The 15,980-nt window shown below is 40.5% G+C and overlaps 1 protein-coding gene across 3 annotated transcripts in view; it reads left to right on the top strand.

Moving 5' to 3' along the window:
• The window catches only part of krit1 (KRIT1 ankyrin repeat containing), a 90,971-nt gene that overhangs the window by 16,946 nt on the left and 58,045 nt on the right, over positions 1-15,980 (top strand). For 2 of the 3 annotated variants that reach the window (XM_069914386.1, XM_069914385.1), the window contains exon 3: positions 14,707-14,866. The exons of the other annotated variant lie outside the window; for it this stretch is intronic. In XM_069914386.1, the coding sequence (XP_069770487.1) occupies positions 14,707-14,866 (160 nt within the window). The remainder of the gene's footprint in view (positions 1-14,706; positions 14,867-15,980) is intronic. 3 annotated transcript variants of the gene reach the window in all.

Below are 15,980 nucleotides of genomic sequence, written 5' to 3'. Positions count from 1 at the left end.
CTGTGTTAATTATTTGCAAGTGTACTTTTGATGCCAGATTGATGTTTTTCATTTTGTTACTTTTTTTCAGAGAAGTGCTATTATTTGTAAATTAGGTTAATGCTTTTTCAACATTGTGTAATGCCAAGAATTCTTTGGTTCTTGAACTACTTCATTTTTTAAATATAAATATTGTTACTCTCCAAAACAAATCTCTTTCCCTTCCTAAAACTCTCTCAGCTGAACTGGGGCAATGTGTCACCTCCTTTAATACCTAGCTTGCTTACAATCATTATTACAATAGCAAGTGAATCCATTTCAACCAATTGCAGAAAATAGAAATGCATGTCTCTGTGTGAAAATAGTGATAATCCTTTTACATTTTATTGTACTGACAAAGACTCTTCACTCCTGACTAAAATCAGTTTTGAGTCCATTTTGAATTGATCCTTTTGTTTTGGTGTGATAGGACAGAGGTAATCATAAATGAGAAGGCTAATGAGATTAATCATGACCAAGGTAATCCAGAACTTCATATTGTGCTTAAAAACCACAAAGTTGATCCATGGTACTAAAGCTTTTGATTTTGAAGGAAGACTGGAAAGTATTTTCAGTCAGAAAATGAAATCTTTAAATGCTGTGTATCTGTGTATTGGAGGTATAAGCAACAAATAAAATAGAAAAGATAGATGTGGAATATTTTCTCCAAAGTAGAATTATATCGTAGTAGAATATTCATTTAGCCTCATAACAGTTAAATATAGAACTAATATCAGGAAATACTTGTGAACATTGTGCTGGTGAAAAGATGTATTGAAATACTTGAAAATGTGGAGCACTGCCAGAACATTGGAGTACAGCTCCTACAACACTCAGGAACCTCCACACCATCCAGTTCAAAGCAACTGCAGTTGTCCATCAACCACCCTAAATGTTTATTTCCATCCTCTTCAGCACATAGTAGCAATAGTGTGTACCATCTGCAAAATACTGTAATGGATTTGTGTTAACCTTTAATATTTAACTATATTTATTTTATAAAAATGTCTTAGTAAAGTAAATATTGTTAAAATATTGTATCTGTATTCTCAGTAGGTTAGGTACATATTTGGTATAGGGTCACACACATTTATAGAGATTTCTGAGAAGAGAATTCAGAGTTGATGTGTCTTGGACAGATAGCTAATAGATTTCATGTGGATCTTAATTAATCTGCTGAAGGAAGCCATCTGCTTTTAAATCAAAGCCACTTAAAAGCCTCTTGAACAGAGATGAGGTCAGAGGTTGTTATGATTATGGAATGGTTTTGAAAAAGGAACAGAATTTTGGTAGAAATAAAACTGGCATCCAAGAATTGGGACTCACCTCAGTGATGATGTAACTGTCACATGATTTGGACTGTTACTGAATTCAGACATTTTGAGTTCAGTTTTGGATCAAAGTTCCGCTTGGAGTTCACAGACGTCAAAACCCTGTGTCATACATGGGTTGAAATCTTGTGAAAGACAGGGTTGAATTACAGTAACCAGATATGGTGCTGTTTGTTGTGTGTTAGAAGAAGGGGAACACAGAATCCATGGCTTTTGAATTAATGAAGACCACTTTGCTGTCTCTTTAGAACAGAAGACAGAATTCTACTGGGTCTATTTTTGTGTTTGGCCACTTCATTTAACCCTTATTTGATTTGTGACCTAATCATGGAAGAAGATAACCACATTTGTTTAACTCTTGTCTGGGTTTGTGAATTCATTGTGAAAGAAAATAGCCACATTTGCTATCTTTGAGAAGAGGGCAGATTCTTTGTTTGGGAAACCACATTGTGAGTAAAAGAGGCTTGAAGATAAAATGTTTAAAAGTGCTTTATTATTATTTCTGAACTGAGAATTTAAGACCTTCAAGCAAGATTAAAATGAACTTCTAAAGATTGACTTTTCAGAGTGGGACTTAGAATTACTTGCACACACTCACACTCACACATTTACATTTGCGCATAGGGGATTAAGTTTAGAGTTAAGTAAGAAATGTTGGTAAATTTTCCATTGCTGTTCCTGCGTTAGTGCTAACAAAAACTCTTTAATCCCAAACATAATTAAGAGGGTTGTTAGTGTGTAACAATACACTCTTGTTACCTCGTTCACCTACTGTTACTTGCCCTCTCACAACTTTTGAAGATATGAATGCAGGGGATAGAAGGGAACAGTGGATGTTGAACACTTGGATTTCTAGAAGCCATTCGATAAAGTGGCACATGAATGAAATAATGATGCATGGAATTGAGGATGTTAGAATGGATAGAGGTGAGTAGAGTGCAGGGATTGGTACTGGGCCTGCTTCTGATCACAATGTGCATAAATGATTTGGAGGAGGGGACCAAGTATATCTAAATTTGCTGATTAAATTAAATTGAATGGAAAAGCAAATTATGTGAAGGATACAGAATTTACAGAGAAATATGGATAGATTAAGCAAGTGGGAAAGTGTCTGGCAGTTGGAGTACGAGATTGATAATCTAAGTTGGAAGAAAAAAAATTGCAGATTAATTTATTATTTATTTTGTGAAAGATTGCAGCATGCTATTGTGCGTGATACACAAAATGTTTGTTTGCAGGGGCAATAGCAATCAAGAAGGCATATAAGGTGTTGTCCTTCGTTACTAGAGGGATTGAATTTAAGAGCAGAGAGATTCTGCTGCAATTGTGCAGAGTTCTGGTGAGGCTATACTGCATGTAACTATGGTCTTTGTACTTGAGAAGGAAGGCAGTGCAGAGGAGATTCACCATATTAATTCCTGAGATGAATGGGTTTGCCTATGAAGAGAGATTAAATTGCTTGGGCTTATTGTGACAGATTATGTTGTGTTTTGAGTATAGATTTTGGGAGATAAATTAGGGCAGGTTTTTTAGTGTAGGTCACATACAAACACTTTAAAACAGATCTTATTTAATGGTAGACAGGCTGGTGGCAAGAGCATTTGCAAAAGCTTTGGAGAATGCCCCAGAGACTTCACTAATGGATTGTTGTTTACAAAAAGGCAACAGATGAAAGAACTCATTGGAGCTGCAGGCTCCCTAAGAGGGTCATGTGGTTTTGCAAGCAGAGAGAGTAAAACAGGCTTTCTCACAGAGAGGGAGAGAGAATTCATTCCTGCAGTTTTACAGTCAGCAACTGCAGCTGACACTGGAACAGGATAAGCTGGAAAGCTTGTGGAAACCCCCATTTAGAAGACAGGTTGTGACTGCTTAGTTCAGCCTGGTCAAAGAGGAGAGGACAGGCTGCCTAATGTTTCACTTGAAATAAGAGAAACAAAATGGAACTCTGTGGTGACCTGAAAGAAAGAGGTTATCATCTGGAGAACCCTGAATGGGCAAGTTTCTTCGGCAAGACACTGAAGTGGCTGGTTACGAGGAATCAATTGTGGATGTCCAGCGAACAACTTATCTCTCTCTGAAAACCGACAAGAACCTTCCTGAGCAGTAATCATTTACCTTCCAAGCACCAAAGCCTGGTGAACTTTATAAATGTTAAATTCTGTGCACAGTATAAGAATTGCCTGCAACCAGTGAACTTGGAGGAATGAGAAGTTAGATTGCACTGTGAATCAAAGAAATTTTCAGAACTTACATACACTTATGCTTAGAATTAGAAGGGAGTTAAGTTAGTTGAGTTAATAGTAAGTTAAAGTGTGATTCTCTTTTCATGTTTAAAGATAATTAAAAGCAACTTTTGTTTAAGTAACCATTTGTCTTGGTGAATATCTATTGTTGTTGGGTTTTGGGGTCCTTTGGCCTCATAACACTATACCCACTAGAATTCAAGCAAAGAAATGGATTAGATGAAATAAAAAAAGTTGCTTCCTTTAGTAGTTGAGACTAGAACTAGGGAATGTAGCTTAAAGATTTGGGGAAGTGAATTCAGACAGAGGTGAGAAAGATCTCTTCTCTCAGAGAATAATGAATGGAATTCTTTACCTAAGGAAGCTGTAGATGCTGCCTTATTAAATATTTTTTAGACTGATAGATGCTTGCTTAGTAAATGAATTGAAGGTTACAGGGAAAAGGCAGATAGGTTGAATGGCAGAGCAGGCTCAACAGGCCAGTTGACCTAATCCTAGCTCCTAATGTTCCTATGATCTAAGGTCATTTAAAGTATCAGATATAAATGTGGGTCTTGCCTGAGATTCTGAGGTGGCAAAAAATAAATAGCAAAATATTCAAACCTTAACTGGTTGAATTACGATGAATAGAATAGCTTTCCTTAATATGTCTTTAATTGTCATAATGAGGGCATGTTTAAAGTGGTGAAATCCAATCCAAACTAATTAATACAGCAAATTTAAAAAAAAAAATAGAAATGGCTAAGCAAGCAAGGTTTGGGAACATGTTGAAACTGGTGAATTGGACTTGTTGCGGAACTTTGAGTAGGGGTTGATGATCATCAAACACAGCAATACTTCAGGAAGGAGTAATGTTACCAGGACATTATTTGTGTGGGTCTCCTTATTTAAGAAAGAACTTAGCAGCATTGGAGGCAGAACAAAAGAGATTCATTGAGTTAATTCTTGGGCTGAGATGTAATCCTATCACGAGCAGCAAAAAAAAGAGAATTTGTATTGGTTTGGAGTTTAGAAGGATGAGGGGTGAACTGAGTGAAGCATATAAGATTTAAGGGGACATAATTGCAAGATCCACAATAGAAAAGAAGACGTGCTGGAATTCTAAAAACACACAAAAAAATTTTTGGGCCTGATCAAATGTATCCTCGGACACTGGGAAGTTAGATTTCAGATTTATAGTCAGAGTGTGTACATGACATCACATACCATGCTAAGATTCTTTTTCTGCAGGCAGAATTACCACTTATTGGTTGTGCAAAAAAACTGTACATATCTTTTTTAAAAAAAAAAGAACTGTAAACAGATAGTCGATGTAAACAAACTGACTATATAATTGTGCAATACAGAGAGAATTTAAAAAATCAATAAAGCGCACAAGTAAGTCCTTAAATGAAGAGTCTGATGCTGGAGGGTTGGCAGATGTTCCTGAACCTGGTGAGGCGAGTCTTGTGGCACCTCTACCTCTTTACTGATGGCAGCAATGAGAACAGAGCATATGCTGGGTGGTGTAGATCCTTGATGATTGCTGCTGCCCTCTGATGGCAGTGTCCCCTATAGATGTTCTTGATAGTGGGGAGTTTTGCCTATGATGTTCTGTGCTGTGTCCACTACCTATTGGAGGGCATTACACTCAGGGGTATTTGGTGTCTCCATACCAGGCCATGATGCAGCTGGTCAGCATACTTTCTACCACACATCTGTAGAAATTTGCCAGGGTTTCTAGTGTCACACCAAATCTCTGCAAACTCTTGAAGTAGAGGCGCTGACATGCTTTCTTTATGATGGTATTAGTGTCATTGGTACAGGAAAAATCCTTCAAGATGGTGGCTCCCAAGAACTTAAATTTACTTACTGTTACGGGTTATATTATAAGTTATATATATATAAATGTGTCTTTAAAAGAGATAGATAGTAGGGATTCCGTGCAGGTCACTTCACAGAGTAACAAAACACATCTCATTTAAAATGCAAGAGCTTTGGCTGTAGCTAGACATTCAAGCACCAGTGATTTTTGCAAAGACAACGGAACTGCTTTGGGAAGGAACTTCGAAAGCGCATGCAAATTGAGAAGTATGGGCTCAAGTGCTGATAAAGATCTTTCAAGGATTGGGTTTGGAGCCCTGCAACGAATTCTGTTTTTTACAAGCAAAGAGAGAGGAAAGACCAAATAGGGTTCTTCTCTTAGAGAGAGAGAGAGAGAGAGAGAGAAGAAAAAAGAGTTCTACAGTGGCTTTTGAGGCTGCAACATGGCAAGCTGGCAGGCTTGTTGAAAACCCCATTTTGAAGAGAGGTTGTGAGTTCTGAGTTCAACCTGTTCAAAACCCTTGTAGTCCTTACAGGAGGAAATGGCTGGTTAGAGTGTTTCTAGTGGAAATAAGGGAAGCAAGAGGAACTCTGGTGACTTGGAAGAAGAGGTTATCATTTGGAAAACCCATGATGGGGCAGGTTTCCTCGGCAAGACACCGAAATGGCTGATCAAAGAAAATCAGTTTGTGTGTTTTAACGAGCAACAAACATCTCTCTGAAACCAACAAGAAGCTTCCTGAATGGTAACCATTTACCTTTAAGCACCAGAGCCTGGTGAAGATTGATAAATGTTAAATTCTGTGCACGGTATAAGAATTGCCTGATACCGGTGAACTTGGAGAAGTGAGAAGTGAATGATTGGACCTTTCCTGAACATATACACATTACATACACATGCCCTTAGAATTAGAAGGGGGCTAAGTTAATAGTAATGTTAAAGTTTGATCCTGTTTTTATGTTTAAAGAAAATTAAAACCAACTTTTGTTTAAGTAATCATTTGTCTTGATGAATTTCTATTGCTGCTGGGTTTTGGGGTCCTCTAGGCTCGTAACATCACCTTCTCCATCTCTTATCCCACAATGATCACTAGATTGTATACCTCTGGCATTTCCTTCCTGAATTCAACAATCAGCTCCTGAGTTTTGGTGACATTGAGTGCAAGGTTGTTGTGGGTGCACCAATCAGCACCAAGTTTTCCCTCCTGTATGCTGACTCATCACCTTTATACGTCCCACTACAGTGGTATCGTTAGCAAATTTTTAGATGGTGTTAAGTGAGTAGAGCAGGGGACTAAGAACGCAGCCTGTAGTGCTCCAGTACTGATAGAGATTGTGAAGGAGATATACCCATCCTCACTGATTGTGGTCTGGAGCTGAGGAAATCCGTGATCCAATTACACAATGGGATGTTGAGTTCCAGTTTGCTGTTCAGTTTTGAGGGGATGATGGTGTTAAATGTTGAACTGAAGTCGATAAAGAGCATTGTGATGAATGCATTTTTACTCTCTAGGTGTTCCAGGGCTTTGTGTAGAGCCAGTGAGATGGCATCTGCCTCCATGTCACTGTTCAGACAGGAGCTGATATGTTTCAACAGTTAGGGAAGAAATTGCTAGAGCCTTGGCAGAGATCTACTTCTTTTGAAGAGGCAACCAAGAAAATTGAAGGGGGAGGGATGATAGATGTTGATTACATGGATTTCAGCAAGTATTTTGACGTGGTAGGCTGGTCTGGAAGGTTAGATCATATGATATCCAGACCAAGCTGGTGAATTGGATACAAAATGGAAGATGGTGATGGAGGAGGGTTGTTTTTCAGAACTGAGGCCTGTGACCAGTGGTGTGCTACAGGGATTGGTGCTGAGTGCCCTGTTTATCATCTGTATTAGCCATCTTTATGAGAAGGTAGCTGCCAGATTACACAATTGGTAGTAAAATGGATAATGAGGAAGGTTATCTATGATTGTAACATGATCTTGACAATTTTTTTTGTTTCTGAACTTGACTTAAACAATGTGGAGAAGGCAATGTAGGAGGAAAATTTCTCCCAGTGAATGGTTTCTGACCTGAGTTTCTTCAGCAGTTCTTTTCATGAAACACACAGAAATCTGACCAGACAACATACCTGGTCGGGCGCAGACTTGCAAAAGCATAAGATACTAGGTCAGATTTTTGGGGAAAAAAATATGAAGATTTAGAGATATGCATGTTTGCCAAGTGTATTTGAACCCTTTGCCAATCCAGGGCTCTCTTCCAATGCTTTACATTCCAATATTATCCATTTCTAGCTCACTGTTTTTTCTTGGCATTGTTTTGTATAATGGGAAATTCTTTCAAATTCTGCATGTATAAATATTTTGTATTATTGATGTCTGAAATTGAGTAGTAGAATTTTTTTTGGTAGTACACCCTTTCCCTTGTGGTTTAGATGTACTCACTTCAGGGAGATATGGGATATTAATTTTTTGGAAAGGGCATTAAAACCACATGCCAAGAGATTACAGAAAGGTGTTATTTGATTTGTTGTATTCATGCCAGCTGAGAAGAGCAGCTGTATGCACATGCATGTGCATATGTGATATGATACATGACCATACAGTAAGGGGCTTTGTATTTAAAATCACTCCTATAAGTAATGTTGTGTACTGCTTTATTTATGTAACCTGTGGTCATTATATAATTAGGAGCAGGAGTGTAAAGTTAAATTGAGGAACATTCTCACTGTAGCATATTAGGTTATGATGTATACCTTCAGACAAAGTGTTTTTTGGAAAGGGATGAACCTACATTCTATTAAATCCTTTCCTTTGGCTTGGCTTCATGGACGAAGATTTATGGAGGGGTAATGTCCACGTCAGCTGCAGGCTTGTTTGTGGCTAACAAGTCCGATGCGGGACAGGCAGACACGGTTGCAGCGGTCGCAAGGGAAAATTGGTTGGTTGGGGTTGGGTGTTGGGTTTTTCTGTTGACTTCCAGTTGTAATTTTTCCATAGAATCAATGATGTGGTTTTGAATCTGCTAGTTTCATTAATTGAGGTGAAGTCAACCTCTTTCAAGACGTACTGGAGTAATTTTGGCACGGTTAGCAGAAGAGCAGGAGCAGAAGGCCATATAGCCCTTGAAACCTACTTCACACCCAAAGATTCATAGGTTTGCCTTATTGTCATGTAATAATACATTAAATATGCATGATATACTTCAACTTTTGTCTGCCATAAGCCTGGTGCCCCTAACAAAAGATGAAAAAGAAGCAAAAGAGAGTCCCTTCAGACTGAGTGTCTGTGGATTCGCTCCCGCAACCTTTGCAGCTACACAGATTCTAGTTCAAACTATCAGCAACCCAAGCTCCAGATCCAAACTTCTCATGCCCGACACACTTTGGGAGCCTTCCCAGTGCCCAGCAATGGCTGCACTTATTGTGCCAGGCAACATGGCCACAAGCCCTATATTCCTGTGGCAGGTTGCAGTACCACTTGCCTTGACTTAGTTATCTCTAGCTCAAGCAGGCAGATGTTGCATATTGCCTCAGTGGACCAGTCACTGGGCTCCAAGGCAATGAGATTTATTGTTTTATTGCTACTTGCAGAGGACCAGACTTGAGTTTTTTTCCAGCTTCTAGGTGCAGTCTTGCATCTAACCTCTTTTTGCACTGATTCCACAAGCAATCCCAAAAAACATCTTTGAAGCTATGATTGTGTTATGAGTATTCCTCAAATGTGTGCTGCGGTTATCAACAAAGAGCTTTGCCACCAGAGGAGAGAGCACCCTGCACCAATGTCCCTGGTGCGTACAAGACTGCACCTCGCCCCCACCTTCGTTACTCAGATCACATATCCGCTCTGCTAGCCCTGGCATACATACTGCTGGCAAAGCAAACTAAGTCAGATCGCAGGGAGATCAGGATGTGGCAGGGGGTAGACACAGCAGCACTGTAAAATTGCTTTGAGATCACAGACTGGAGCTGTTTCAGGATGTAGCCACCTACAACAGTCATGTTAACATAGAGGAGTACATGAGTTCAATGACTGGCTACATCAGCAAGTGCATTGAGGTTGTCAGTGATATCAAATGCTTCACAACCAGGGGTAACTAGAAACCATGGTTGGATGCAGAGGTGCGAGCACTTCTCAGAGCTTGGAATTTTGTCTGCAGGACGGGGTGTAGGGTGACACTAAGGTAGGCTGGGGGTGAACTCTCCTGAGCAATCCGAAGGCAAAATGGGGGCATGCATAGAAGATCCACAGACAGCTGTGCCACATCAGCAACACGAGTTGTATATGGCAAGGGATCAAGTTACTATAGCAGATCTTGTGAGTTAAGAAAATGACGCTTTCCATCTGGACAGACTGAACATCAATGCATGGTTTGATGAGAAGAACAAGATGATGCCAAAGAAAGCTCCATGTCCCCCGATGAAGGGGCCCCCTTGCATAGCCACGGCTGAGGTGAAGAGAACCCATAGAACCTACGCAAGGTGGCGGGACCAGACAACATACCTGGTCGGGTACTGCAGGACTGCTCAGACTAATTGACGGAGGTCTTCATGGACATCTTCAACACCTTACTGCAGCAGTCTATTGTTCCCGCAGGGTTCAAGACAACCACCATCATCCCAGTACCCAAGAGGGCAACAATAACAGGCCTCAATGTCTACTGCCCTGTGGCACTGACCTTCACCATTATTAAATGCTTTGAGTTTCTGGTGATGGAACGCATCAAAGCACACCTCCCAGAGACACTGGATCCATTTCAATTCACCTTTAGAAGAAACAGTTCCACAGACTTTGCTATAGCCTTGTCCCTTCACTCTGTCCTGACCCACCAGGAGAATGACAGCTCATATGCCAGGCTGCTGTTCATTGACTTCACCTTGGTGTTTAATACATCATCTCCCAGAGATTGGTGGAGAAGCTTTTCTTGCTGTGACTCAACACCCCTCTCTGTAACAGGATCCTGGACTTCCTAATGGAAAGATCACAGTCTGTCTTGGTAGCAGAATGTCAAGGACCATCACACTGACGCACCTCAGGGCTGTGTGCTGTAAGGTAAAACATCATGAGATGGGAATGTGTAAGGAGTTACCCTGTGCAGGGCTGTAACAAGATGTGAATGCATCCTTGTACTTACAAGATAAGAGAGACATTGATGGATTGAGAGGCAGGAAGCTAGCAGGGAAAGGATAGCAACAGTTTTAGTCATTGGACAAGTAATGATATGATGATGTTCTAAGCACGTATCCAAGGGTATAAAAAAATCACCATTTTGCTGATAACGGCAGAATGCATTCTCCGACTAACATTGTTAGTTGCAAGTGTTACAATCCGGTAATAAAGAACAAAGAACCCTGATTTCGACTCAGTCTGGTGTTTGTCTCACTCATTCATGAACAAAGCAGACCTAACAGTGCTCAGCCCGCTGTTGTTCATGCTACTGATTCACAACTGCATCACCAGATCCAGCGCCAACAGTATCGCCAAGTGTGCAGATGGCACAATAGTCGACCTCATCGGCAACAACAATGAGTCACACTACAGAGAAGTGGTGGAAAATTTTCATGAAATGGAGTGAGAGTAATAACCTGAGACAGGACGAAGGAAATGATTGTGGAGTTTAGGAGGACCAGGAACGACTACATAACAATAGCTCTGTAGTAAAGAGAGTGGAGAGCACAAGTCCTTGGAGTTTAACATGGATGCTCAACATCTCACAATCAGGAAGGCGTAACAGCGACTGCACTTTCTGAGAAGACTGAGGTGGGCAAGGCTTTTGATAGCTAAAATGTCACGTTTACATACGAGCTCTATTGAGTGTGCTCTGGCAAGCTCAACACAGTGTGGTGCTGTTGCAGCAGAGAAATGATTCAGCAATCAATCCACAGGACCATAAGAGAGGCAGAAAGGATCACTGGAGACTCCCAACCTCGCACCTCCCCCACCCCGTCCATCAACATGATCTACTGGGATCATTGTCTGAAGAGGGCATGCAAAGTCATTGATGAACCATTCCACCCTGCACACATCATCTTTCAGCTGCTCCCTTCAGGGAATAGATACAGGAGTATCAAAAGCAGGATCACCAGGCTGAGGAACGGCTACTTCCCATGGGCAGTGAGAATGCTGAACGACCAAGGAACTACTCACACTGTGTGTGTGTGTGTGTGTGTGTGTGTGTGTGTGTGTGTGTGTGTGTGTGTGAATAACGTGGCTTGAAATGAATAAACCTGATTATTATTATTCTTTACAAGTTAATCCACCCTTTGTGCAAGATGCTTCACTGAAGGCAAAAGATTTTAAATATTTAACATTCCCCTTTTTTAATCAATTTATATAATCTTGTACATCTATGAATATACATATCACATTAGAACCATAGAACATCACAGCACAGAAACAGGCCCCTTCAGCCCTTTTGCTTACTCCAACTGAGCTATACTCAATCCATCAGTGTTAGATCTACTGTTGGCAAATGGGATGGGTCAAGTGACGGAGGTTAGTGTTGGCGAGCACTTCGGGTCCAGTGATCATAATACCATCAGCTTCAATGTCATTATGGAAAGAGAGAAATCAGGGCCAAGGATTGAGGTTTTTGATTGGGGAAAAGCTAGATTTGAGGAGATGCGAAAGGACTTGCAGGGTGTGCATTGGGAAAATTTGTTTTATGGGCAGGATGTAGTAGAGAGATGGAAGTCTTTTAAAGATCAGATTTTGAGAGTGCAAAAGCTTTATGTTCCTGTTAGGTTAAAAGGAGGGGCAAAAGGTTTGAGAGAGCCGTGGTTTTCAAGGAATATTGGAAACTTGGTTCGAAGAAAAAGGGAGGCGTACATTAGATATAAGAAGCATGGAGTTAAGGAGATGTTTGAAAGATACATTGAATGTAAGAGGAATCTTAAGAGAGGAATTAGGAAAGCTAAAAGAAGGTACGAGAAAACTATGGCAAGCAGGGTGAAAACTAATCCAAAAGAGTTCTACAAATATGTTAATGGTAAGAGGAAAGCTAGAGACAAAATTGGTCCCTTAGAAAATCAGAGCGGAAAACTGTGTGTGGAGCCTAGAGAAATGGGGGAGATATTGAACAGTTTCTTTTCTTCGGTATTCACTAAGGAGAAGGATATTGGGAGATGTGAGATAAAAAATGCAAATTGGGTAAATATGGGGAATATAGAGATTACAAAAGGTGTAGTTTTAAGGCTTTTGAAGAATATAAAGGTGGATAAGTCTCCGGGACCAGACGGGATCTTCCCCAGGACATTGAGAGAAGTGAAGGAGGAAATAGCAGAGGTTCTGGCGGTAATTTTCCAAATGTCATTAGATATGGGGATAGTGCCGGACGATTGGCGCATTGCGCATGTGGTTCCGTTATTTAAAAAGGGTTCAAGGAGGAAGCCTGGCAACTATCGGCCTGTATGTTTGACGTCTGTGGTAGGTAAATTAATGGAGAAAATTCTTAGAGATAGTACTTATAAACATCTGGATAGACAGGGTCTGATCAGGAGCACTCAACATGGATTTGTGGGAGGAAGGTCATGTTTGACCAATCTGATTGAATTTTTTGAAGAGGTGACTAGGATTGTGGATGAGGGTAGCGCAGTGGATGTTGTCTATATGGACTTCAGTAAGGCCTTCGATAAGGTACCACATGGAAGGTTAGTTAGGAAGGTGCAGTCTTTAGGTATAAATTTTAAGATAGTCAAATGGATTGAACATTGGCTGAAAGGGAGAGGCCAGAGAGTGGTAGTGGATAATTGTCTGTCAGGTTGGAGGCCGGTGACCAGTGGTGTGCCTCAAGGATCTGTATTGGGCCCATTGTTGTTCGTTATATACATTAATGATCTAGATGATGGGGTGGTGAATTGGATTAGTAAATATGCAGATGATACTAAGATAGGTGGAATAGTGGATAATGAAGAAGGTTTTCAAGGATTGCAGAGGGATTTGGGCTGCTTGGAAAAGTGGGCTGAAAAATGGCAGATGGAATTTAATGCTGATAAGTGTGAGGTGCTTCATTTTGGTAAGAAGAATCAGAATAGGACATACGTGGTAAATGGGAGAGCATTGAGGAATACAGAAGAGCAGAAAGATTTAGGAGTAACGGTACATCGTTCCCTGAAGGTAGAAACTCACGTGAATAGGGTGGTGAAGAAGGCTTTTAGTATGCTGGCCTTTATCAATCATTGCATGGAATATAGGTCTTGGGAGGTGATGTTGAGATTGTATAAGATGTTGGTGCGGCCTAATTTGGAGTTCTGTGTGCAGTTCTGGTCGCCTAATTACAGGAAGGATATAAACAGAGTGGAGAGAGTGCAGCGAAGGTTTACCAGAATGTTACCTGGGTTTAAGCATCTAGAGTATAGGGAGAGATTGGACAGATTAGGTCTTTATTCTTTGGAGCGTAGAAGGTTGAGAGGGGATTTGATAGAAGTATTTAAGATTATGAAAGGGATAGACAGAGTGGATGTGGATAGACTATTTCCGTTAAGAGGAGGAAAGATTAAAACAAGAGGACATGAGTTAAGAATTAAGGGGCAGAGGTTTAGAGGTAACATGAGGGGGAACTTCTTTACTCAGAGAGTGGTAGCTGTGTGGAATGATCTTCCGGGAGAAATAGTGGTGGCGGAGTCAATTGTATTATTTAAGAAAAGGTTGGACAGGTATATGGATGAGAAGAAGATGGAGGGTTATGGGCATTGTGCAGGGAGGTGGGACTAGAAAGGGGTGTTTGGTTCGGTGCGGACTAGAAGGGCCTAATGGCCTGTTTCCGTGCTGTAATTGTTATGTTATACCTTTCCCATCCAAGTACCTGTCCAAATTCTTCTTAAAATTAAAATTGAGCCCACATTCACTACTTCAGCTGGCACTCATTCCACATTCCTACCACTCTGTGTGAAGAAGTTTGCTCTCATGTTCCCCCTAAACTTTTCCCCTTTCACCCTTAACCCATGTCGTCTGGTTTGTATCTCACCTACCCTCAATGGAAAATGCCGACCTACATTTACTCTGTCTATCCCCCTCGTAATTTTAAAAAACCTCTATCAAATCTCCCTTCATTCTTCTACGCTCCAGGGAATCCAGTCCAAACTTGTTTAACCTTTCCCTGTAACTCAGTTCCTCATTAACATTTATCCTGTATGTCCTTTCTTGGTTTGTCTTTCCAAGATGCAACACCTCACACTTGTCTGCATAAAATTCTACCTGCCTTTTTCAATCCATTTTTCCAGCTGGTCCAGCTTTGAAAGCCTTTTTCGCTGTCTACAACACCTCCAATCTTAGTGTCTTCTGGAAATTTGCTGATACATTGTTTCTTGTTTTTGTCAAGATTCTGTTGCTAGAATTGCAAAATGAAGGCAATGAAAAAAAGAGGAAGAAAGTTTTGTTGCAAACAAAACTTAAAAGAGATGAAAATACAGGCCAAGACATACTTGACTTTGTAGTTGAAGCCACCAAGCTTACCTCTCCGAACAACCAAGGAATCAAAGGTAGAACAAAAAAATTATTGATCTTTATCATGAGCGGTACTATATAATTTTATGTCATCAATTGTAACAATCCAATTGTAGCATTAAAGCAATGAATATAGATGACACTTTTCAAGTTCTAATATTTCCCAATTTCAAAACGTGTCACTTTCTAGGGAACGTGACTGACGATATTCCGAATTACTATCTTACTAATCTAATAAATCAAACTTCATAGTTGCAGCTTTAAGTAGCTTTAATTCATTAATAAAACGTATAACTTGGCATTGACATTTTCATAATGATGAATAAGCAAAGCCAACTCTCTAATAATATAACGATATCCCACTTTAAACAGATAGAAGCCAAAATTAAAATGATGAAGATGAAATTAAGACGAGTTCGAAGAAAAGTATCCAGTGTGTGTGTTCGACCCGGGCTTCCCCAGTTCCCTTCCAAGAGGAGGACTTAGTGTGACAGGAGTCGCTTGATGACCCAAGACAGGATGTTTAGAGGGGAAGACTTGTGTGACAGAAGGTCATTTGTTAACCCTAAAGTGGACTTTGGCAGTGTGAACCTTGTGTAGTGATTAGGAGGTCACTGGATGAAAATTTCCATGTGAAGAGATCGTAGGTGATCATTGCCACATTCGAAACTCAGGAAGGCCGTAAGTCTACAGTAATGATGGCCACCTGTCTCCACGTCCAACTAAAAGATCAGCATGCAGCCCAACTAAGAACTCCAAGCCTGGACACCAGACTGCAAGCTGTTTCTTTTTGACTGACGGACTTGACATGACTGACTTGAGGTTTTGTTTTGGGGCATTTTGAGCTTGGACTATAATGGTCTGGGTTTATTTCCCACATCTTTGGCTTGGCTTCGCGGACGAAGATTTATGGAGGGGGTAAAAAGTCCACGTCAGCTGCAGGCTCGTTTGTGGCTGACAAGTCCGATGCGGGACAGGCAGACATGATTGCAGCGGTTGCAGGGGAAAATTGGTTGGTTGGGGTTGGGTGTTGGGTGTTGGGTTTTTCCTCCTTTGCCTTTTGTCATATATATATAAATAATACATTTTAAAAAAAAATATATATATATCTGTTGTTAATGTAGAGTTGCCATAAAGGCTTATGTTCAG

The sequence above is a fragment of the Narcine bancroftii genome, chromosome 1 (genome assembly GCF_036971445.1).
Source record: "Narcine bancroftii isolate sNarBan1 chromosome 1, sNarBan1.hap1, whole genome shotgun sequence".
In the NCBI taxonomy this organism is placed as follows: Eukaryota; Metazoa; Chordata; class Chondrichthyes; order Torpediniformes; family Narcinidae; genus Narcine; species Narcine bancroftii.
The sequence above is the reverse complement of the archived record's forward strand: the minus strand, read 5'-3'. Positions and strand labels throughout refer to the sequence as shown.